At 39.4% G+C, this 26,643-nt stretch overlaps 1 protein-coding gene across 1 annotated transcript; it reads right to left on the bottom strand.

Annotated features, from left to right (window-relative positions):
- Positions 1 to 525: 525 nt before the first annotated feature.
- NAIP (NLR family apoptosis inhibitory protein) lies at positions 526 to 26,643 on the bottom strand. The gene is made up of 14 exons (XM_089493910.1): positions 26,065 to 26,643; positions 25,125 to 25,224; positions 23,933 to 24,014; positions 23,157 to 23,205; positions 21,453 to 21,569; positions 20,029 to 20,128; positions 19,418 to 19,499; positions 16,815 to 16,872; positions 13,327 to 15,435; positions 10,373 to 10,540; positions 7,649 to 7,810; positions 5,322 to 5,408; positions 4,474 to 4,638; positions 526 to 2,232 (listed from the first exon to the last, which is right to left on the bottom strand). The coding sequence occupies exons 1-14, from the start codon at positions 26,639 to 26,641 to the stop codon at positions 1,868 to 1,870; spliced, it is 4,221 nt and encodes a 1,406-aa protein (XP_089350036.1). The 5' UTR covers positions 26,642 to 26,643; the 3' UTR covers positions 526 to 1,867.

The following is a 26,643-nucleotide window of genomic DNA, read 5'->3' as shown; positions in this document are numbered from 1 at the left end:
CTGATTGCCGCCGGGGCCTTTGGGGGGCAATTATCTATAGAAGCCTCAGAAACATGCATTTATATTAACATTTTTTAAAAAATCAGCAAATTTTTTCACGTGTCCTCCATTTTTTTTAAAAAAAAGTGTCTTCCATTTGAAAATTTTGTCCTACATTTGTCCTGGTTTATTTATGTATTTAATTTTTAAAAGTTATTTAATTATTTATTTTTTGGCTTCGGCCCCCCAGTTGTCTGAGGGACAGCAACCCGGCCCCCGGCTCAAAAAGGTTGCCTACCCCTGATGTATACTATATTCTGTCAGTATCCAACTACCGGTCACAAACATTTTAAAAGCCTAGCATCTTTGGTGTTTGTTTTTATCAGAAATCTTTAATTTGGGGGTGGGTGGAAAACAGCAGTGAAAGCAGCCATATTGTGTTTTTTTCTCAAATCATTTTCTCAAAACTATTATCTTCTTTCATTTAATCAGACATATCTTTTAATTTAAACATATATACAACTAGAAGATAATTGCAATGTTAAATTCAATGTTAAATTTCAATGTAGAATAAAAACAGTGATAAAATGACACCGATTGGAAAGATTACAGTATCCAGAGGAATGACAGGTTCATCTGTATGTCAGGTTGCCACATATGCAGAAATCATACATCTTGGAAAGACAGAAGTAGCAGAAAAAACTGTTCTGCCATTAAGCTACTATTTTGTTCTTTCTTTAAAAGTTTCAGATTTTTTTTAGATGTGAGAAAGGATTGGAAATGTAGGAGGACACATTGAAGGACAATGATTTTATATATGTCCAATAAAGTCAATCAATTGTGTCAATTTTCCAGTGAATTCACTCTTGTCTGTTTGGTTGTTGTTTTTTTTAACCAAATATATTAACCAAATAGTTAACCCATGCCTTGGATCAAACATTGATCAGAATGGAGACTGCATCAAGAAATCAGAAGATTAGGAATGGGAAAGGAAACTGAAAAATGTAGAAAACATCCTGAACAGTAAAGATATACAGCTGAGCACAGAAGTTAAAATCATCCAAGCCACTGCATTCCATATTACCATTCATGGATATGAAAGCTGGACAGTGAAGAAAGCTGACAAGAAAAAAAACTGATTCATTTGAAATGTGGTGCTGGAGAAGAGTGCTGAGGATACCATGGACAGCCAAAAAGACAAATGGGTCCCAGAACAGATCAAGCCTGAACTCCCCTTGGAAGCCAATGGCACGTTACAGACGGGTCCATAGAGGCATCGTCGTTACGCGCGAGGGGCAGCACTTCCTGACGCGCCTTGCCCCTCGCGCGTAACGAGTGCGTCAAAATGGCAGCGCCCTATACAGATGGGTGCTGCCATTTTGACGTCGTGGACACATAGCGTCCAGACGTGTGGCAGAAGTGACGCTGCGAGCGCTGCCTTGCACCTTGCGGTACCACTTCCAGGCTGTAGAAAGAAGCGCCATTTTGGCGCTTCTTTCTTGCTGCTCTCGGGAACCACGTGGTTTGGCTGCTGCGATTTCCGGACGCAGCAACCGGCAGCGGCGTGAGGCTGCCCATTTTGGGTGGTCTGTAACAGGCCAAAATGACTAAATTGAGGCTATCATACTTCAGCCACATAATGAGAGGGCATGACTCATTGGAAAAGACAGTGATACTGGGGAAGGTGGGGGGAAGCAGAAAGAGAGAAAGAGCACATGCCAGATGGATAGAAGCAATCAGGGAGACCATGGGCCTGAGCCTGCAGGACTTGAGCAGAGAAATAGAGGATGGGGGGCTTGGAGACATCTCATTCATAGGTTCACCATGAGTTGAGATCGACTTGAAAGCAGCTAACAACAACTACACAGTAAGATCCCTTTCTTTTTCTTTATGCATTTATAATTGGTGATACAGGCAACACCCATCTCCAAGTTAAGTTTAAATGTTTAGATTGTGGATGTTGTTCCTTCATGACATTAAACATTTGGAGGTCCTTCTCATCAAACAACCAACCTATCATGCTAATTGTCTTCAGGCTGTGAAGTCTAGAGACACACTGGACAAAAGACTTCACAGTTGCTGCCTGGCATTTGATTTGATGTGTGAAAATGCGACTGAAGTCCACCTTGTGTAATTTTGGCAAACTGGGCAATGTTTCAAAGAATCTTCTCCAAAAATCTTCTGGAATGCTGTGATTCACCATGAGGTGCAAGATTTCAAGCTTTTGGAAACCACCACCAGCTGCTACTTTTGCTTTAAAAAAACAGAAACAACATAAAATATAGGTGCCAAAATTGTAAACATATGCACAACACCAAACAGATAGTATTCTCAACACTCATCACCTCTTTGGGAATGGGTGAGCCTGAATCAAAACCCAAATCTCTCCTCTGCACTCTCTGTTGGAACATTGTATATGACTTTCATGTTCCATGGCTTGTTTGACTAAATGGGATCTCTCTTGGGAATACTATGTATGATTATATAATTCTTGTGGAAGGGAAGACTCTCTCACACAGTATAAATAACTTAGATTTAATTCCTGTGAACTTTCTGTGCTATGGGGAATATAAAGGATTGATTCCCCTTCCGTATTCAGTATAAGCTTTTGTTGACATATAAAGCCCTGCACAGGCTGGCCCCTCCTTATCTATTTCTCTCGCCTTACATTCCTACTCATTCCCTCTGTTCTGGTAGTCAAGGTCTGCTGTCCCAGCCTAGGATCTCCACTGCCCCTTCCCAGATTCATCCCTTCTCACTTGCTGCCCCTCACTCCTGGAACCTTCTTCCCCCACGTGTGCACTGCATCACTTCTCTAACCAGTTTTAAAACTGAGTTAAAGACTATATTATTCAGGGAAGTGTTTCCAGGTAGTGTGTGACTGTTTTTGTTTGACATCTGATATTTGAACTGATGTCTGTTATTTGATGTTTTTAACCTGTTGTTTGCTTATTTTATTCTAGCTTGTATTACTATCTACTGTTATATGCATTTATTATTTTTTAGATTGTATGCCACTGGCAGGTTTTAGTATCAATTTTATCCATTCTATCTACAGTGCTGTGCAAATTTACAGCACTTTATAAATAAATATAATAATAATAATAATAATAATAATAATAATAATAATAATAGCATTTTGAAAGCAACAATCCTCAGTTACCAAGATGTAACTACTTCCAGGTGAGAAAGAATTTTTAGGCGTCAAAAAGATTTGTATATACCGGCTCTCACATCCTAGGCATTTAGGAACCAGAATGTGCATCCATTTGACAGCAAGTGGCTCAAAGAAATGTGGCCTCTGATAATAGCAACTGAGATTTATTGATGAGCGATACACCTGAGCTCATGATAAGGCGAATAGTGTAAAGGTTTTGCAAGGGAACAATCACGGGGAAAAATAACAGAACCAAACTGTCAGTACGCAAAGAGATCTTGCAGCACCTTTGAAATTAACTGAGTGAAAGAAGTTGAAGCATGAGCTGCATCTGAGGAAGTAAACCAAGAGCCTTATCACGCGAGAAAACCAAGTGTACATGGAGTCGGACAGTAGTGGCTTTCTCCGTGCCTCACTGTGTGAAATGAGCCCTGGTGGTGCAGTGGTTAAATGCTTGTACTGCAGCCACTCACACACAAATCACAAGGTTGTGAATTCAATCCCAGCCAGGGGCTCAGGGATGACTCAGACTTGCATCCTTCCTAGATAAATGAGAAACCAGCTTGTTGGGGGCAATTAGCTTACACATTGTAAACTGCTTAGGGAGCGCTTAACTGATAAGCGGTACTTGCTATTGCTATTACTGCATGATGCTGTAGCACTTTAGTTCTCTTCCCATGGGAGATGCTTGTAAAAGTGCATCTTATTTCTAGTTGGAAAAATCTGTTGACAAAAAATGTGCTTTACAACTATCTTCCATATGAAGAGAACAAAAGGACTACAATGTCATGCACTATGGCGTGAAAAAAGATGCTGCTCTCCAGCTGTTTCTGCTTTGTTTTCTCATACAATAAGGACCGAAGTCTACAAAATATCTTGCTACAAGGTCTTTTACACAGTTAGCCTCAAAGGTGCTGCATAATGATATTGCAGACTAGCCATTTCACTGAATTCTGGAACCAAACCATGTAACTCGTATATGTGGGAATGTTAAAGCTGAATTTCTCTGAAACCATACAACATTTATGCTGGCTAAGAAGTCAGCAGAGGATTATACTTATTCAAGACTTTGATCCTTACATTTGCTCTGGTACATCAAATCAAATGTGAAGAGCCAGATCAAGTAACTCCATAAGAATCCGCTACCATTTCTCTGAGTTGATATCCTTTGTTCGTTTTACAACCAGATTCCATTATGTGTGCACATGATGGTTTATTTATTCAGAGAAAATGATAAGGCTAGGCCAGAAATACAAATATCTAAGAGAGAATTGGTCAATTATGAATAGCACCTGAGTTAGCAGTGAATGGTACGGGGTTTTGTTTTTTTTACTCACCTATTTCCAAGAGGCCTTCACCACTTAAAGACTCATTAAAATGCATCATTCGGAGATTTGGAAAATGGGAGCATTGCTGAACAATAAGTTTAGCTGCATGACTTATTCCTTCTCCAATGGGTAAAACAAGTTCTTCTAAATTCCCAAGAGTAGCCAGAGCTTCTCCTGCAAACAGAAAGTTTTGGAATTAGCTACAACACACTTCATATATTTTCAAACATATGTTTGTTAGTTATTGCCCTCAGAAAACAGTAAAAAAAATTGAAGTCATATAGGCTGTGCAGACAACACACACCCCAACGCTGACCTGATGCTGCCGTCATGCCATGCACCCAACCGCATGGTGCGCAGCTTAATGGCACTCCTTTGGTGCTGCGTCCAGATGACACAGTGCCAAAAGAAGCACCAGAAGGTGTTGCCATGGCAGCAAAGGTGCCCTTTCCGCAGCACAAAAAGGAGCCACTTTTTGTGGCTCCTTTTTGAGCTGCACAAATGCCAGATAGTTACTGTGGTCCCGATCTGGCGCTAAAAGGGGCAGCTAGTTCAGCCCGTTAGTTACTTAAATATGTATACCTTACCCATCTCGATTTCTGAAAGCTCAACACTATGTGTGTGTGTTTTTTAAAGAAACATATCAGAAACACCTTACACTAAAATATAAAATGTTAGAATAGTTGAGGAACTTGTGATCTTCCACACATTATTGGATAGCAGCTCCCATCAGTCCTAGCCAGCACAGCCAAAGATGAGGACAAATGCGACTTGTAGTCCAGCACCATCTGGAGGTCCACAAATTGCCCACACTTGCTTCAGAAGATGGTAATGAAGAATGAATAGGTAAATCATACCCAGTGCTATGCCAGCTTCCTTGCTGATAAAATTCAGCCTGGTGAGATTAAGTACCTTCAGTGCAGCAAAATTTGGCAAAGCAGTGGCTGCAACAGAGATAAATATAAATAAATAATAAACTTTTATTTGTGTCTCGCTTTTCATCTGCAAGGCAATCAAAGTGGCTTACATATTTAAAACAGCAGCAGTATACAATACATGATACATATACATTACAGTGTCTAACCCCCCACTTAAAAAAGAATTAAGCATCATACAATTACAATTGAGCTATTAAAATAAGGTATTATTAACAATACAATAGCATTATAAATAGCATTAGATGAAAAGCATCGTAGTAATAGATTCTGCTATGTCAAGGAGAGGGAGGAAGAGGCTATTGCAACCATATAGCTAGTTTGTCTCCACCAAATATACTTCCTTATTTGAGCTATAGAGTTACAAGAGACTTCATATGCTACTATTATTATATTTTATTTATCAAAGGCATTTGTTTTCACTTCTTGATTCACCAGAGCCCCCACAACAATGCACAATCAATAAAAATGTTTTTAAATTAAATACATAACCAACAACCAATGAGAAATTCCAAAATTCCTCTTTAAAAATAATTCTGGAACCAGGCAATTAAAATTTTAAAAACAGCCAGAGCAAACACCAATATTTTTAAAAAAACAAAGATGAAGTGAAATAGCATAATTGTCACCACCTGCCAGCAACACAAAAGGGATGGAGGCAGTCTGACCTCCCTCAAGAGGAAATCAGTAGTCAGGGTACTGCTACACAGATAATCCTGCCACATATTCACATTAACCAGGGACGTAGCTAGGATTTTAGGAAGGGGGGGGGGGTCCAGACTAAGTGCCACCATTATAATGAGGCTTGAGTGCGGCAGCGCAGCAGCACACACCATTCATTTTTCTAATGGAAAGGGGGGTCCGGACCCCAAGAACCCCCCCCTTGGCTACGTCCCTGCATTAACCATGTTACACGTTCCACCTTGGTGGTACATGTTAATAGGGCATCCACTGATGGGCTTAGATTTCAGGCATCTTATATGGAAGTCTTTCAGATATTCTGGCCACAAATTTTATAGCTTAAAAACAGCGCATTGAATTGGATTTGGAAGCATATTGGAAGCCAGTGCAGTTTTCATAAGACTGTGGTCTCTAAAATGCACACCTGATAACACTCTGGCTGACTAATGTCTAATTCTACATTGGAAATATAAATTCTGAAAATTCCCTGTAATGGTAGTTTCATATCTTCTAAATGACTGACTCTTTACTTGCAGAACAATTCTATGGGGCACTGGGGGGGGGGGGGGGGAATCCTACACAATTTTACAGAGCAGTCTTAAGGAGGCAGAGGAATACATGGCAGAAAGTCGGCAACTCCCCAAACCCTGCTTAGTTTGCTACGGTGAGGGCCATAATAGTTTCCTCTGGGTAGTGCAGAGGAGGATGTTAGAAGAAATTGTTACTGCAGTCTCAGTCAGGTGTAGTTTGTATCTGTATTCAGATACAAGCCATTGTTGGAGCTTCAAAGTGGCTTCAACTCTGGCACAACCATGGCTGCTAATGTCTCTTGAAACACAGCATATTGGTCCCCTACCATGAAGGGAACCACCACTGAAATACTGCTACACATGCAGAGCTTTCAGCATATAACAGAGGCCTCTGAGGTGGACATGCCACCCTGCCAACAGAGGACCAGTTCTACTTCATCTTAACTATCCTCAGTGGGTTAGCTGTGGATTGCTCTCCTTAATCTTACATACAGTTATCAGTTTCTATGTTCTGGCTGTAGGCCTTCCAAGATCATCATGAATGATCTTGGGTCAGCATGAAAATTAAGTTTAATCGTATCCAATTTATGGGGGGGGGGGGGGGGTGTGGCAAGATTTTTTTCAGAGGGGCCTTTGCCTTCTCCTGAGGCTGAGAGAATGTGCCTTACCCAAAGTTATCCAGTGGGTTTCCATGGGTGAGTATGCATTCAAACTGTAGCCTCCAGAATCATAAGACAGTGCTCAAACCACTACACTATGCTGGCTCCTAATAATTACAACATAGTCTTAATTATGATAAAGAACATCAAAAGTGTAGGAACTCAAGGATTTGTTTGTTTGTTTGTTTCATTGATTTGCAGAGATTGGTAAAAGCAGGAATGCACCTGAGAATCATTTAGAGTTGTCTAGGTGACAAGAAAGAAGCTTGTCTTACTTTGTGTAAATCATTGATTTCACAAACTATAAAGTACAACCCTTTTACACAACAGAAATATAATGTATTATCAACATTTAAAAGATTACTCAAACTTCTCTTACTAAGGGAGAACAGGTCTTCATTTCTGAAAGGCAATCCAGTGAAATCTAATTCTGTCAGCATCTTACAAGAAGACATGGCATCCATAAGAACCCCCAGATCGGAAAAATCAGAATGCTTCAGATGAAAAACTGAGAGTTTTTTAAAATTCCGTATGAATTCAGCTGTAAAAGCAAATATAAATATATATGTTGCAGTGTGAAGAAAAATACAACCATATAGGATTTTACTGAACCCATGCATACATTTTTGTCACTGAAAGTGAAGAATCTTATTTATGTAAGCATATGACACACACACTCAACTTGGCTCTGAGAAGAATTTATGTACATTACTACATTTACAAATACTGCCTGCAGATGATATATTTTGAACCTGACACTGGAATGTTTTTGGAATTTAGATTTTGGTCATTTGGATCATGAAGGAGTGTGACTTGTAAGAGAGAAGAAGTAAGTTCCAGAGTCTGCCATCCATTAAGAAGAGTGAGGCAGCTGCTTCAGACAGCCGATTTGGCTAATATGAAAGTGAAACATCTGTTTAGTTATATGCTTTGCGGTCACTGTATTTTTATTGCCAGGGATGGGAAGAACTGCTTGGGTTTTTTGTGTTTCAAGTGCCTTAATAAATTGACCAGGCAAAAGTAATATACAACATGACATGAGTATGTGAGTTGCCTCAAGGGCCAAAATATCTTTGGTCAGATATGGAACTTGCAGGACATGGGATATGATAAAAGGTTTTAGACTCTCAACAGAATTCTTCTGCAGTCATTCACACTGAGCAAGCCAAAGCTGAGACAAGCTTTTGAGATTACTGAAAAGGGCTGTTGGCTGACAACTCATTCAAAAATACTTTTTACTACCAGTTCTGTTACTCTGTCTATCAGGCCAGCAAGGTTTCAAGAATTATAGCAAGTTAACTGTCAAACGGTCAATGAAGTAGACTTGTGTTGATTGACTTGGACTCAAGTTAGACTTAAGTTGCTTCAATAACTTGACTTGGAATCGAGTTGGCAATAAACGACACACTGGCTCAGCTCGGCTCAACTTGTGACTTATATATTTTTAGCAACTGACTTGCTGGTGTAATTCATTTGGAGCATCAGGCAAGAGCCATCCCCATTGTGTGAGGTCTGTTTCTAGGAGGGAAACAGCAAATGAGTTAGGCAACAGGCTTGAGGTGGAAGGATCCTTTTAAAGCTTTTGAAATGCTCTAGAAGGCTCCTCTGATGTGCAGCAGAGACAGGCTGCCAAGCAGACCTCAGGTCCCACCCATTACCAAACACATTTGCTGACCCCTCTGACAAATGCACCCTATCTCCTTTTTTCTGTTAAAGTTGGCTCCCAGATTTGAGATTCAACTTGAGACTTGACTTGAAACTTGGACTAAAATACTTGAATACATCACTGCAAACAATCACATGAAAATAATGTCATAGTTTAAAGTAAAAGAAAATATTGCATATGGCTTTAAATAAGGATAAAAGCCTCCCTACTTCTATCCTCCAAAGTTCAAACCAGCATGGCAGAAGTCAGACTCCACCCAGAAAGAATTGTGTATCCAGGCAAACTATCCAAAAACAAAAGGAAAGAAAAAATGTTGTTCTTTGAATAGTCGTATTTGCAAGCAGTCTCCTCTTCCTCCCCTTCCACATTATCCCTGTCCATGTGCACTGTTCTCATGCTGTCCAGAAACATGCAAGTTTACACTATGAAATGTGGAAACAAAACTGGATGGAAGAGTGCATTGATGGCTTTAACTCCAGCCAAAATGGACATTATTATAAACATGTCTTTTAAAAAAAAGTGCTTTGACTGGCCACTTTCACTTTGAACAACAATAACAAAAGCAGCCATGAGGCAGGATGGCCAAATGTCATAATCGCAAAGGAGGACAAGGTACCACAAAATGTAGGGCACCCAAGGAAAATGTCGGGCATTACAAAATAAAAGCTAAAAACACTCATATAAATGTACATTCATGCTTCTCAGTCATGCTCAAAATGGAAAATATTTTGAACTTCTTCCTGTACAGAAAGTTGAAATATAGGACATTTCCTGGAAAAGAAGGATGCCTGGTCATCCTGTCATGGGGCCTAGGCAACAATCTCCTCCCACACAAATGTCCTGTTTAAGCAAATGTGGTGGGACTCACCTGTTCCAAAGTATATATGTTCCTCTGATAGGCACAGGATTGGCCCCCTACCTATGCCAGTCTCCAGCTGTCATCAGATGTTTCCATCCCATTATAAACAAGGGGTATTGAAACATGCCCCAATGGGGAAAAAGAAAGAAAACCTGCCTCATTTTACAATCTGACTAGTGTAAACTGGCAGAGCTTTGGATGGGACAGGTCATCTTCTACCACTTTACTCCCCACAACCCCAATTTAGGATTATATAGTAATTTCAGTTAAATAAAACTTTGTGACAGCTAATTTAAACTGGACTTTGACTAAAGAGTGCAACCATGAGATATGGGGTATGTAGTATGATCCTAGGTATGTTCAGTCAGAAGTAAGGCCCACTGAATTCAATGCAGCATGCAGTAAAGCAGGCATGGATTACAGCTTTGGCTGCAAGCCTACATATACTTCCTTGGAACTAAAACCAATAGGTAATTGAGGCTTACTTCTGAATAGACATGCCTAGAATTGCACTGTGCTTAAATTACTCTTAATTATGCTCTATATAGTAAAAGGCAGAGTTGTGGGTTTTTCTTTACCAAGTCTGGGAGAACTGCTTTGAAAGTGAACGTGGCAGATGAGGAATTTCTCCATGTCACAAAGATTTTTGAAGCCTTCAGGGATTAGGTCAAACAGATTTTGACAATCAAGATCCACTGACAATTCCTTCAAGAATGTATATTTGTCCAAATTTGAGAAGAGAGTTTCTGAAACACATAAAGCAAATGTTCAATAATACTGGCCCCCAGACTAACTCTGTAGAGTTTACAGTATAGATTAAAGTTCCCTATCTGTTTCAGATAATGGAACAGCTAATCCAGTTTAAAAAAAATTTTTTTTATATGGCCCATAATATGTCTATGTTAGTTAACACAGTTTCAAACATATAACAGAATACACACACACTACAGATTTAGGATTCAAGCAGATTCCCTGAAAATATCAAGAATTTATTGGATTTGCATCAAGTCTCTATCTATCTAGAGGCAGCATTAAATTAATTAGACTTAGAATTCATGCTTCTACTGGCTTCATCTGTGAAACAAGTCTAGTGTGTTGACTGTGGCTGACTCAACTTAATAAACACTTAAAAATTCAGACTGAACAATACTTTCTTCTTTCAAAAGAAACTTGAGTGGAAATAAATTTTAAAGAAAATTCTGTGTACATCTTCCTCTCATGTGCCTTTGAGCCGAATCTCAATTTATGGTGGCCCTACCACAGAGTTTTCTGGATATTTGTTTACGGAGGAGGCTGCCATTGCCTTCTGCTGATGCTGAGAAAATGTGACTTGTCCAGGATTATTCAGTGGGTTTCTATGGCTCAGCAGGGATTCAAACCCTAGTCTGACAACGTCGTAGTCCAGCACTAAATGCAGGACACCACAGTTCCCAAGATAGTTTAGTTAAAATCAAAGGCATTTCCAGACATTCTCATCATCCATTTCTAATCCACCTGTATTTTCCTACTTTTTCTATCTTTTCCCCCCTCAAATAATATTTTAGGGAGGAAAAGACAAATTAGCTACACAATGATTTTTTACTGATAGCACTAGGAACAGTCTATCTGGAAGCATCCCATGAAAGTTTAAATAATATAAAACAAATAAAGTATACAATAGGGCAAAAGTTCATTAATTATTGCATAGTCTACTACATAGGGTGCACACTTTTCTAAGGAATAAATGTCATTCAATCAAGTGAGACTGAGATCTGAGTAAATATAGATTTAGACTGTTCTGTCTACAAATCAAAACAAAACTATTTGCTCCAGTTTTTTAAAAATGAAAAGAAATACAGGTTGAGTCTCTCTTATCCAGAATTCTGAAATCTAAAATACTCCAAAGAACAAAACTTTGTTTACAAGTGCCTGAGATAGTGACACCTTTGCTTTCTGATGGTTCAATGTACACAAACTTTGTTTTATGCACAAAAATATTTAAAATATTGTATAAAAGTACCTTCAGGCTATGTGTATAAGGTGTATATGAGACATAAATCAATTTTGTATTTAGACTTAGGTCCCGTCTCCAAAATGTCTCATTATACACATATAGGCTAATATAGGCAGGATACAGACCACCCAAAAAGGACTGTCTGCTGCTGCCTGAAGTGGGAAGCCTCAGCCTCTAAACAGCGAGGCTTCCTGGCGGCGGAAAAAGAACCCGCAAAAAGGGGATTTTTTTTGCGTCGCGCTTGCAACGCCCAAATGTGCAAATGGCACACTTGTGACATCGCAAGTGCCACGTGACGTGCGGATGCTACATGTCTGTCACGTCAAAATGGCAGCGCCCATGTGTACAGGGCGCCGCTATTTTGATGCCCCCATCACATGCTAGGGGTGAGGCCAATATGGAAGGTGCGTCCTTGTCCAACCCCTAACACGTGACGGAGGCATACTAAAGGCTCATCTGTACAGAGCCATAGATATTCAAATATACTGGTCAATGACTGAAATAAAATTGATTGTTTAATTGATATTCAAAAATATTAAAATCCAATATTCAAAACACTTCTGGTGTCAAGTAATTTGAATAAGGGAGTCTCAATCTGTATTTCTACAACTAAAGTATAGAATGAAAGCCTATATTTTACAGGCATACCTTAATTTAATAAGCATCTGTAAACAAAGGTCCTTTTTACAAAGTCTTTTAAAACCTATCAAGTCTCCCCTTGTCCTCTGACTAGGTGGATTTTTTAGCAGCAGCACTGAGAGAATGGTGAAGGAGAAGTGGGGGAAAACAGATGCACTGTGCTGAGCTGCAGCAGTGTTATGCAGTAAACAATGCAATGAAACATTTGCTAGGAAAGACTGGGATTCTATTCTAATCAAACTTTCTGTAGATGGGTGTGCCTTAGCACAATAGACAAGGTAAATAGCAGCTGCCTCTAAAAATCACATAATGAGCACACATGAACAACAAAACTGAGAAAAATTGGGAGACAGATAAGCCTACCTGATCAATTCCCCCAGCCTGTTAAAACAGTACAGATCTATAATATTGGCTACCAAAATGGATATCATAAGAAAAGTGAAAACTGGGCAGGGGGATCACTGCATAAATTTTATAAGAACTTTTCAAGTGGTCTCACTAAGGTTCAAAATGTTTTAATTTATATGTACAAGGCTTACCTGACCTAGCTGTTTCATTTCACATGTACATATTGTTAGTTTTGGATATAAGGTTTGCTGAACTGTATTGAACTGCTCTTCTTTTGTAGGAATCTATCCCTACTCTTTCCACGTTGTTTCTGTCTCTGGTACCAAATTTTTTGTTAAAGTAAAGCTTATGAATAGATCTATTTTGTTGAGATGTATCTGTATAACAAAATTATGGGATTGCTACCATATTTTTAGATCTTGAGAATGTTCCTTTCCCAGACTCTGCATATTTTAAACTTAAATTGATATAGTCTTAAATAATTAATTAAATAAACAGATTGCACAACTAAGGAGGAGGAATTAAATAGCATTCAATGTCATGCTACAGTACCTGGTATTGATGCCTTTCCCATAATTTCAAGGGATTCAAGTGAAGATATTGAAAGAAGGAGGTTCTCTTCTATTAAACTCAAGTCAGTATTATGTATGCTACATGTTTTAAAATTCTCCAGATTTTGTTCAACTGCTGGTTTAATACTCTCCAGAAGACTTTTGCAATCATTCAGCCTCAAGTCAATATGATCAAAAACAGAGAAAAGCACAGCTAAATTCTTCAAGTCATGAGCCTGAAATGAATTGATGTAACTGACAGAAAATTTTAAATGTGGGATCTTTTCTTGGCCTTTCTTATGGAGAAATGGAGCTATTACTGAATCTGGAAGACGTCTGGGGATAAATGTCCTAATGCTATTAACAGTATCTTCATCTTCTTTTATTTGCTTGGAAACCTCACTGAAGGGCCTAAAAGCAGAAGCATATTCTTGGTCAACAACTGGAGTCCCAAGATTGGAATAACATCTTTCTGCTAGAGACAGATCAATGTTTCTTTCTTTGCCAATAAGACATTCCTCAAATCTGCTTGGTAAGAACAAACTATCTGGATAGTCCAGAACGAAGTGACTGATGGACCCATCTTTAGAAGCAAAGCGAGCTAAGGGAAACTTTTTTCCAGTAAGGAACTGTAAGATGATAGGGGCACAAGCTGACACCATATTGCTTTGATAAGCTAGTTCAGTTGCAAGTTCCAGTACAACATCAGTGAATTTTGAAAGATAAATCTCTGGGAGCAAGGTTAAGGTGACACTCAAGAGCTGCTGTTGCATCAGCTGCACTTTTGGAGTCTGCTGTAGATAAACATCATTTTCTATCTGGCTTTCAAATGATTTCTCACAACTGGGCAAATGGAGTATGTGGGAAATTATTTTGGGTACTGCTTTGGAAGCTTCACCACAGGCATATCTCAAAATGTACTGGTAGCGGCCGCTGATTTTCACAAATGTGTTGATTTGCTGCAAATACTGCAGCCCTTTGTCCACATCCACCTGTACATCTGAACTTAGGAGCTCACTCATCCTTAGACCTGCAAGAAATTCTTGGAATGAAAGATGAATGAATTTGTAGATTGGCCAAAGCCGCTGGGCAGTGAATTTACTCAGTAGACCAAAGCGGAGAGCATCATCTCCATTCACCCCAACTTCAGAGAGGTCATCTTCATTGAATTCAAAGAGGGATTTGAAGAGACCTTGTAAAGCAAGTTCACCACAGGCAGATACTGCAGATTTTATATGATCACTCTCCTGAGGATATTTCAGTGATGTGTACAACATGTAGGCTTTTAAAATGACCAGACCTAGGAATATATTGCCATTAGGATACTGAGTCCAATATGTCCCAAGGGCCACAACAAAAAGGGGAGTTTTGAACATGGAATGCATTGTTTCTTCTACTCGCAGTTGAATGTAAAAGTCTTCTACAAGGGAATTGTTATGTGAAAATAGATTCCTTAGCAGATAGAGGGTGCTTGTCACTGGAAACTCTGTGATACCAAGAATAGTGTTTGCATACTGGCGGATTCTCCTAACCCTGTTTGTGCGAACTGCAATAACTAAACAGTGTTTCTTTAAGTAATTCTTTTGAATCAAGTCTTCAATGTCACAAGGAACTGAATTCATTTCATCATAATCGTCTAACAGGAAGAGAATTTCATTTGTCAAATGCTGACACAAATTCTCCAGGGACTCTTTTGTTAATAATCTTCTAAGGCCTACCACCTGGTTGCAAATAAGGTCCACTAGACTCTGATCACGGTCTTGATAATTCAAGGACAGATAAAATACAAGCTTGTATCTGCTGAGTATGGGACAGTGCCCAGAGGCCCAAAGAATGGCTATCTTTCGAAGCAATGCAGTCTTTCCACTGCCTGCCTCTCCTTCTACAACTGTAATGGACTGAAAGCTTTCAAGAACCTCAGGCAGCGTGAGCTGCTGCAGCGGCAGGTTATTGATATTCTTGGAAACAATGGCTAAGTCCCCAAAGAGCATCTTCAGATCAATAGCAAAATGGGCAGAATCCCCAAATGGAAACGTTTTCCTGAATTGAATATCACTGTATGCCCTTCTAAGCTGTTCTTGAAGCCATTCAGGTTCCTCAAAGGCCATGTCTGTTAAAAGAGAAAGGAGAAATGTGGTGTGAAATTTGTTGAAAGTAAATGCTATCCTGACATAACTTCATGTCTTGCAACAACATGCTAGTCATGTTTGCATGGAACAATGCATGAAATCCGGCTCCTCTCTTTGGCTCTCCACACTAGGCTGAATAGCTAAACAAGCAAGAAGTGGTGTGCTTAGTGTGTTGCCTGAATCTAGGACCCTGGTTTGTTGAGCTTTTTCCAAGTCAGGATCATAAACTGGGGTTTATTCTTGGCAGATTAATCTTGTGCAAACACTACCAGTGATGCAGAGACCAGTATATTTGTCTTAACTATCCATAATAAAGCAGCAAGTCTCTTCTCATCCCTTTTTGATTCTGTTATTTAAAACAGCACACCTGCATTCAGTTGTCTCCTCCTTCTCCAGGACTTTCCCATGCAGGTATAGGTTTGGTTTGCCATCATCTACTCTACAAGGTTAGGGAGAAGTTCAGCCCTCTAGAAGTTGCCCACCCCATTATAAGCCTTCAGGGACCACAGTCCTTTTTATCACATGCTAATTTAAGTCAGCAGGACTTACTACTGAGTAAAAATACATAGGATTGCACAATTAGGCAGATGATTAGTGGTCTCATGCCAGTGGAGCAGTGAATGAATGCCAGGATTTAGAGTGAAATATAAGGGAGCTAACCATGATTCTGAAATTGTTTAAATGGTAGGATACAGTACTTTAGTCAGCATCTTTACAAGTCGGACTAAAACTTAAGAGCAGATTTACCACCCACAGATATGGAAGCCACTAGGTTTGGAACAGCATGAGCATTACTAGACTACCTCAAACTAATTTTAAAACCCAGGTTATATATACAGTACATTAATCAGCATTACATTAGTGGCATACAGAGGTGTACCTCTATCTCATGCCCACATGTGTCATTTTTTTGGTCATTGAGGAAGACAGAATTTCTTTCCTCCCTCTGTAACAAATAAAAGCCCTTCAGGACTGACTGTTGAGCCACTGCAGCCCCCTCATCACCATTCCATGGTTGGTGAAGAGCAGGAAGTTGAAGAAGCATCTGGCTATGTCCTTGTAGCAGATGCAAAATGATTATGTCATCTACTGAGAACACCAGAGGACCCTGGCAGACCTCAGCAGATAATGTAATCATTTTGCATCTATCTATGGGGACATAACTAAACAACCTCTCTCCACAGAATGGCTATGAGCAGGGGATTGTAGAAGCTCAATGGTAAGTTTAGGAAGTGTTGACCAGCCAGCTACAGAACTACTATGCTATGCTATGCTATGCTATGCCGTGCTATGCCATTCCGGAATCCAGCCAAGGTTTCTAAAGGATCTTTGAGCCAAGTTTAAGTGGCAGAGTACTTACTATTCACTGCAGAACTGAGAGCTTCTGTATCTCCCAAATTGTCTTTGCAGTCTATTTGCTAGTGGTAGGGGGGAAGAAATTGTTTATTCATTCAAATAAAATACAAAATTATAATTGAAACATAAAATCAAATACATCCCTTAAAATTGTTTCAGCTGACCAAGAACACCGTTGTCTCATCTGAATTAAGCATTAGTTTCTTCACCCTCAAATGAACCACTACCAAGATGAGACAGTGATTCAGAACTGGAACAGTTTCCTTGCACATGGAAGAGAGAGGCAGAGTGGGACGTCATCAGGATGCAAGTTATACCAAGCAGACCTTCAGGCAATCTCTCCCAGAGATTGAGTTCCCTCTTAGAGGAGCAAGTGTCCCCCAACTGCACCATCTGGAATCTGCCCGAGAGGTAGGATCGGAACCACTGGAGCGCAGTGCCCCCGATACCCAACTCCCTCAGGCGTTCCAGAAGAATACTATGGTCAATGGTATCGAAAGCCGCTGAGATGTCCAAGAGCACCAACAAGGTCACACTTCCCCTGTCGATGCCCAGACGGAGATCATCGACTAAGGCGATCATGGCAGTCTCAACTCCGTATCCCGCTCTGAAGCCAGTTTGAAATGGGTCCAGATAATCGGTTTCATCTAAAACTGCTTGGAGTTGGAAGGCAGCCGCTCTCTCGATCACCTTACCTAAAAAATGGCAATAATGAGACCGGTCTATAGTTATTTCTTACCAGGGGGTCTAGGGAGGGTTTCTTAAGCAACAGTTTAACTGTTGCTAATTTTAAACTAGATGGAAATTTTCTCTCCCTGAATGATGCATTAATTATACGTTGTAATAATGATGTCACAGCATCACCACCCTGGCCAGTCAGCCAAGAAGGACAGGGATCGAGAGAGCACGTTGTCTTCCTAACACTTCCAAAAAGCTTGTCCACTTTATCGGTATGAACAAACTCAAAGTGATCCAGTTTAATGGAGTCCACGGAAGCTCTGGATACCTATATTAACTGACTATGGCCTGTTACAGACTGCCAAAATAAAGCTGCTTCGGGTCTCTTTGGAGGTATGCTGTTTAAATGATGCATGCATCCTAAGAATCCGAAAGCTGCACCAAAGCTGCACTCCAGTGCTTAGGAATGGAGTGTGGCTTTTGCGCGACCTCTGGACTCTTAGGACCCATGCATCATTTAAACAGCATACCTCCAAAGAGACCTGAAGCAGCTTTATTTTGGCAGTCTGTAACAGGCCAATGATCAATTAATTATAAATACCACTGCAATTAACTGCCTTTAAGTTGACATGGACTCATGGAGACCCTGTGAATAAGACATTCATTCTCCAAGACCCCCTGTCCTCAGCCGCTCTGCTTAATTCCTGCAGGTTCAGGCTTGTGACCTCCCTGATTGAGTCTAATTATCTGGCATGTGATCTTCCTCTCTTTCTACTGCCTTCCACCTTTCCTAGCATTACTGTCTTTTCTAATGATTCATGCCATACGAACCATCTAGAGCCCTAAGATCCTCAGGAGAAGACTTTCTCTTGGTCCCACCACCATCCCAGGCTCGCCTGGTGAGGACACAAGAGAGAGCCTTCTCAGTGGCTGCTCTCACCCTCTGGAATCCCCTTCCACAGGAGGCTAGGCTGGCCCCTCACTGTTGGCCTTTCACAGGCAGGCAAAGACATTTTTATTTAAACATGGCTTTTAAGATCTAGCAGGCTTGGTTTTATTGGGGGATGAGAGGGTTGGTCTTAGATTATTAATTTTAATTTTGTATGTTTTAAATTTTATATTTAATTATTTAATATATTTTTATGAATTTAGTTGTACAATTTTAATGGTTCTGTTTTATATATGTTGTTAACTGCCTTGGGTCCTACTTTGAGACCCAATAAAATAAAATAAAATAAAATAAAATAAATAATAAATGCCTTCTCATGATATGACCAAAGCAAGACAGCCTCAATTTAGTCATGCAACTGTTGAACCCAAACCGTGTGGACCCACTGAATTAATGAAAGTTATATAACTGTTGATATATCAAGTCCTTATTGATTCAAAAGGTCTACTCTTGCTGGGACTAACAATTTAATATAGGCCAGTATCTTTCATTTCTTTTGCTATAATTTTCTGACATCACAGTTCTATTCAGGTTTACTCAGAAATGAGTCCTCATGAGTTCAAGAGGGTGACTACCTTTAAAAATATGCTATGTGTACAACCAAAGTTGTCTTGATCGGATCATGCTCAAATCTGTTTGGTGTGGCAGCCCAGAGAGTTGCTAACCAAAATGAATATCTTATACCTGCCAGTCACAATTCCCAAGAACCCATGTACAGATTAAACTCTATCTCACATTTGTAATAGAGGAAGGGTTTTTGTCATCATATATGTGTTAGACTGCTTATCTATATTATTAAAAATAATGATTGATGTTTTTATTTTTTGCACTTCAGTCCCCCTACATCCCTCACCTACTCAAGCATATATCTGCCAACTGAAGTTGGGTTGCAGCCCACAAAATAAAACTGCTTAGGCTTCAAGGTACCACTAGACATTGTGATACCTTGCGATTTTATAACATTCATTGTGTTTTTTTACCTTTTCATGCCATGACTCCAATTCAGCCTCCCTTTGTGATTTCTCCAGTGATGTACTCCTTCCTGGATCAGATTGATTACAACTGTAATAAATTTTAAAAGGGGGAATGTATTAACTGGAATCGGCAAAAAGAATGCTGAAGGTGCCATTGGCTGTTCACATAACACTCACATTACATGATGCACGGAACCAAGAAAACCTGATCCTTTTGCCAGGTACATCTGAATGACATAGCAATAGTGGGTTTCCCTAAATTGCTTTCTTGCTTTTCTTGCAGATCAGAGCCAGAGGACAGCTCTGAAAAGCCTTCTTAAGAACCAAGTATGTAGCTGTTTGGATTACTCACAATATAGTAATACAGAGTACAGTTTTGATGCTATCATGTAACCTCATAGATGTGTTCAGCTCTTGTGCCCATCAACCCCATGATTAGGGATAATGGTGCTTGTAACCCAATTCATGTGAAAGCCACAGTGTTGAGGAAGGCTAATGCCTCACTATTGTGACTTCACTGTAGCTTCCTAATGGTTCCCTTGGTGTATTTTTATAGGTTTCTTTTTCACATTTTTTTTAAATGACACCATAATGAGCCATCTTGAACAGACACTTACTGAGGAAAAGCTTTAGCGTGTTCTTCCCAAGGGTCATCATTTTCCTTCCAGTCACTGAGACATCCAGTGCAGTAAAAACACTGTACAATGTCTTTCTTTCCTGCAAGAAGGTGATATAGCATACAGTATCACTGTAATTATTTTTGCAGTATATGTATCATGTGAAAAAATTAGGTTGTTATAGGTGAGCTTAAAAATGATGGCTTCAGATTCACATTGACGATTTTATCTTTTTTCCCCCCAGCACTGTGCAGACCGAAAGGGAAAGGATTTTTTTTTATCAGTCTTAAGCAATAGTCCAACTTGTTTCATTTGCTTTCAGTATACTGGCACTGATGTAGCTGTTAGAATATTAGAATAGAATACTAGCTAAAGATCAGAGGTTCATTTTCACTATAGAATTATAGCACTATGATTCCACTTTAACTACCATGGTTCTCTCCTATGGAATCCTGGGATTTCCAGATGAGAGAGGGACATTCATAATTTTCATCAAGAGAGCTCTAGTGCCTCATTGGACTACCAATCCCAGGTATTCATAAGATGGTACTATGTCAGTTAAAATGGAATAAGAGTGCTATAATTATCTCGTGTGAATGGACTCTAGATCCACATCCCCACTCAACCATAAAATTACTTGGGCTAATCTCAGTTTTGGATAAAACTTGGGGTATAAATAAAGTTAATAATATTCATAATCATCACCACCATTTTCATCATGTTCTGCCTAATTTAATGCTGCTGTTGCTGCAGGAAGGACAGAGGGAAAATGTAATGGTTGATGAGAAGAGGAACGCAATAATATAGAAAGAAATATATGATTAAGCATTCCCTACCCCCCTACAGGAATTAATTTCTTCTGTATGACACAGCACAGAAGTTCCAGAGTGTCACTATAATATTTATATTATATAAAAATATATAATGTTAGGACACCATGGAAGAAAAAAAAATCCCTTCAGAAGATAACACAGCTCCTGATCACACAAATGGTACCTAATAAGAGCAGCTTTATCTCTTGACAGAGATAATCTTTGCTCCCATTCCCTGATGATGCTATGCTGTCACATACATCAATGTAAGTAATGCTTACACTTACATAAATGAAATTCCAGCCTCTTTTCTCAATACTAGGAAATAAAAACTGTATTGCATATTTTTTAAAAAACCCAGTTCTAGCAGTTTTCAGTATCACCAGGAGCAGGGCTTTTGTGAAGTTACTGGATCTTAGATGCCCATTCAAAACCTTTAGACCAAGAAAATCTCGCAATATACTGGTGCTTAGAAAATTCATCTCATTATTCACTCCATCTCACTATGAGGATTACAGATAGAGGGAAACCTGAAAATGTGAGAATGGCAGATGATAACACCATATCTGCTGATCTAAAATTCAGTCCCCCAAAAAGTGAGAAGAGACTGACCTGTGAAGAAAAATCCTGCTTTGGCCAAAGAAGTAGCATCTACTTTTGCTTCCTCTGGCCAAGTTTTAAAAGTGTCCAGCCTGACGTCTTCATCTTCATAGATGTTTATAGCAGGTTCTAAATCCCCGTTTGGAACCAAAGATATCACAGAGTTTAGAACAATATGAAATATCATCAGTTAACAATTTTTTTAAAATAGATGTAACAATAAGATAAACAATTAGCACATAATGGCCTCCGAAGCTTTATAACAGAAAATAAGTAATCAGCATAAGTAATTAGCATTTTAAGCGGAATGTGGTAGAAGTGGAGTTGCTTATGCAGACCTGTTCTGCATATGGATGTGCCAAAGAGAACAATGCACAATACAACTCATTCATAAATTTGTGTTGTGCAATGCTACTATTCTATATGGCTTTTGCATAGTGTTAGCATGGCATATCTCTGCCAGTGGAAATTTATGCCATGCTATTATGCAGCGTGACGTAGTAGTTTGAGCAGTGGATAAGTCTGGAGACCACGTTTAGTATCCCTACTTGGGCATCACATATTCTCAACCACAGAAAACCCTGTGATAGATTTGCCTTAGGTACACCATAATTTGTGCCTTTTGAACATGAAAGCTCACCACAACAACCTTATGATGTAGGACTGAAGCCAAGGCTGCCCAATCCAAGTCCAGTTTAAGGATAAAGAACCACAGTAAAAGCAGTGGCATAACTAGGATGGGGGGGGGGGGAATGTGGACCACACCAAGTGACACCCCAAAGGGAGATGTACATCTGTTGGGGAAGTACTCCCAATGGAACTGGTGTGGCTGCTGGGCAAGCAAGCATGGTCCCTGTGTCCCTTTCTTGTTTGCTTAGCAGCCACACCAAACCCCAAACAGCTCTCCAGAGGCCATGGCACTCTGCCCCCCACCCCATCTGCACTAGGTGACAGCAACCCTAGGGGATGCCACTGAGTAAGTGAGTATCAGAAGGGCATAAAAGCTGCTCATCAGCAGTGAGTCTCTATGCTGCAAACTGAACAGCAGCAACTGCACAGTTCAGTTCTTCAGAATTTTACACCAATGGTGAGATGTCTTATATTTCAGTTTCAATTATGCTAATTACTTCCAAATTTACACTCACCCTGGAGAGGAGATTTTGGTGTGAGCGGTATTCTACAGACCTCAGAAGATTTTTATAAATCCAAACCATAATTCCAGAGATCTCTAGAAGGCATGGCTTTCTATTTAATCATTATTAATGTTGCACACCAAAATAACTATCACCTAGTCAATCTAAATAGGAACAGAAATGGCTAGAACATCACTTCCAAATCCACACAAATGGTAGCATGATGCCCATGGTGATCTAGAAGACTCCAAACTATGATTGGAACAGCTGTCTGACCTGTGAGGGTGTCCATTCATAAGTGATACATATAAAGTAGCATGTTTGGATTTTATGCAAATTTCAGCTTTCCTTTTTGTAACATGTTTCCTCTTTTGGGGTGATTCAGAAATGGCTATTGTGCATCAGAACTTATTCAAGATGGTCCCTGAAGCTCAGGAGTTTTCCATTAGAAAAGGCAACCCAAATAGCTCAAGACAAAGACTTTGGGATCCCATACAATTTTATTAGAATCAGCATCAACACCAGCACTGTGAGTTAAACTTTAGGCCTAGAACTGTGGTTTCACGCTATTTCCACCATTTACCTGTATTAGAGGCCAATATCTTCCCTGAGGATGCTGCAAAATGCTTTCCCTAAAATAAAATGTAAAAGATAAAACTAGTATGTCTTTATGCATTTAGTATGTCTTTATGTGTTCATTACAATATTCTGGTACTTCTGCTACTAAATGGGTTGCAGTTGCTTGCATTTAATCTTTAGATAGGAAATAAATGTCACAAGGACTTCCCTGAATAGACTTGATCCCTGTAACAGCTTTTCCATCTGCCATAAACAAATCCGGTCACAAATTTAACTGGGCAGTTGCTGGGGTTGCATTCTTACCCTGAGATTCCTCCTCCTTGCCTTGAGAAGCAGAGAAGAGACTCCAGACCTGAATGTCCTGTCTCTACCTCAGCCAATCAACAAACTTTAGGGATGAAACCAGAAAGAATTCATTGAAAATCAGGTTCAGCACAGTAGCAGCCCATTGTCAGACCTAAAACTACGGGATAAATTTAGCTTCTATAAACTTGAGCACTCCTCCTCCCAACAGCCGACATTCTTTCCATTGAGGACCAAGTAGCTATATGATCTTGATTCCCACACAACAATCTTTTGAAGCTGCTCATCCCTCCCAACACACTCTCAACTTCTAACATGGCTCTAGCACAGCCAGGGTGGTCTAACTTAACATTTAGCTATTATTGATATTATTGTATTTTTAAAAAAGTATTAGCTGCTTTGAGTTCCAACTTTGGGGGGGAAAGTAGGATATAAATAAATATTATAATAAAAACAATAATGTTCAACAAAGAATACCGTAATGCCGACGAATCCACAATAATTTTGAATGTACTCTTTAATTTCATCTCTTGACTTCTCGCTTTGAAGAAACTCACATCTATAAAATAGCAAACAAAATATTATTGGCAACTTCTTTAAACATTGTAGAAGGGTTTCAGATATTAACAATTAATTGATTGTCAATCTGTGGATTTTTGTGTCCCAGATTTTATTTTAATTTATTTCAATATTTTATTTATTTATTTATTACTTGGCTTTTGAGAAAAAAATAGTGTTCAAGGAAACTGACAATCTGATTAGAAGAAAATAAAGACAAAATAAACAACAGAGCCATTAAAATCACAATAATCAAACCAATTAAAATCCTCACATTAATAAATAAAACTGTTTAAACTGCATTTTGGCATCTTTCCTTAAAGCAGGAAGAGTTGAAACAAACCGCAGTTGCATTAGTATTCTCCTTTTTGTTCCTCACCTACCTGAGGTTGGACATAATCATAGCTAAAATGAGCAAAGATATTGCATTGCATTAGCCATTCTCTATGCTTTTTCAGTCAAGAAGTTATTCTTTCTACACTCCTTTTCCCATTTATTTTACCTCAAATCAATAGATGTAACAATCTATATTTTCAATTTATCATCACATGACTGAATGTGATAATTAATCACTGATTATCTTTGGATATAGTAATTTATGCTTCAGAAAATCAGCGACCCTACGATCTGCACTTGGAAATGCTTCAGTTGGAGTGCTTTCAAGCTACAAAAGTTTTTTTGGGGGGGGAGGTAGCATTCTCAAACATGACAGAGCTCCTTCACCATAATTACAGCCAACATGTCTCCAAATCTTGTCTCTTTTTTGACATCCTGAGATCACTTTCCTTCACATCAGTTTTCGTTGGATATTTGCTATTTCTTCTGTTATTGGTAACAACCAACTTTATGGTTGATGGTAGCAGACAGCAGGTTAGCAGGGATGCACTGATACTAGCATATCAGTTTTTGTTCTGTGACTTTTCTGGTAGCCTCTCACTACTGACAGAGTGTAGGATCATATGCCTATTTTCCTCATCTTTACATTCATTATTGCAAAAGCCATTATCACTTTGATTATTTATTCCTGAATTGCAAGGGACTGGATGGTCCTTGTGGTCACAATTCTGTGTTTCTATAAACGGATGATGGGACAACTGTGTAAAATACTCACTCAGGGAACCACTTTGCATGTTCTTTCCAAGGATCATCACCTTCTTCCCAATTCCCCAAACATCCACTGCAGGTGAAGCACTGAACTGTGTCTTTTATACCTATATGGAAAAATATGACAAAGAAGAACCAGGCAAGATCTCCCATAACCCTCTGAATCAGAAATATATATTGGGTAAACAGGAACAAAACAAAGTAAACTATAGGAAATTTTCCAATATGGGGCTGACAATAACAAAGTCTCATTCACTCCTTGAGCAAAGGCATGGAGGTCTACCACCTAAAGCAAAGATCAGTAGGGGTTTGTGCTGTGAATGTAGTGGTGAATCAGTGTCGGGATATGGCCTAAACACTAAAGGAGCTATTAAAGATGCTAAAGTTGTAGAATACAGCTACTTGGACAGCTCTTTTAAGGCTGGATAAAACCCAGCGTATATTCACTGCCCCCCTGAGATGGGAGCCACCAGCACTACTATGCTGTGAATATTACTGTAGGACAGGAAATAGTTATGACTGTAATTTGTTATATGGTTCGACTTTTTTATTTCTAGTGTCAGGCACTCTGGGCCTTCCCCACATACAAATTACCACATGTATGCTGTGTCCACCTCAAATCATGTGTGCTGGACTAAATTTGAACTTGGTAGGATTTGAACTTTTGGGATTACAATTCCCAGAATCCTACAACCAGAATCTTTCATGGAATTCTATAAACTGTGGTTTGAAAAAGTAACTTTTTCAAGTACTGCAAGCACCATGCTGGAGCAATTCACTTCTCCAGCAGATACACTCTAATGCAGTAAACATTTCCTAAACTGAGGGAAATTAACTTTCAAATGACTATACTAACTGAAGTATAGAAATGGGTAGTTACTAAAAGCAATTTTACAAATAAAAAACATTGTCCCCCCCGCCCCCAGAAAAGAATCTTTTGAATTTACCTGTAAAGAAAAATCCAGCTTTAGCTAGTAGAACAGGCAGCGTTTCTCTGACATATGATGGCCAGCCAGCAAAGGACTGAAGTCTTGACTCCAACTCTTTGTAACTGTTTTTGACTTCCGAATAACTGTTCCTGGGATTTTGAACTCTAATCTCATACTTAGGGATGTTACCCACCTCTTTCCCCAAAATAAATCCACACTGAGGCCAATATTTCTTGTGTTCTGCACAAGGAGATCGTTTGATGCTTCTTGCAAGCAAAACTAACCCACAGCAAAAGCACTGTATTGCTGTCTTAATGCCAGTGTGATAGAAACCTGCAGCAGCCATCTCTACGGGAGACCAGGCTGATGCAGAATTGCCAGGCGGCTGTGACAGGAAGGTTTTCAACCTTTTGACTTCACTTCTCATTGAAGCATTAAACCCTCTTTGAAGTTCCTTACGGATCTGTTGGTATTCTTCTTCCATTTCTTTTGCCAGCATGTCAAAATCAAAGTTAACATGAGGGTAAGAAGCTTTTAGATAAGAAATGTCCAGTTCAGTAATGTCACTGCTTGGACCTTCTGCAGAATTAGCCATGC

Source organism: Sceloporus occidentalis, unplaced genomic scaffold (assembly GCF_023333645.1).
Source record: "Sceloporus occidentalis isolate IW3139 unplaced genomic scaffold, rSceOcc1.0.p SCAF_1, whole genome shotgun sequence".
Classification (NCBI taxonomy): domain Eukaryota; kingdom Metazoa; phylum Chordata; class Lepidosauria; order Squamata; family Phrynosomatidae; genus Sceloporus; species Sceloporus occidentalis.
Note: the sequence above shows the minus strand (reverse complement) of the source record. Positions and strands in the feature narration are given on the sequence as shown.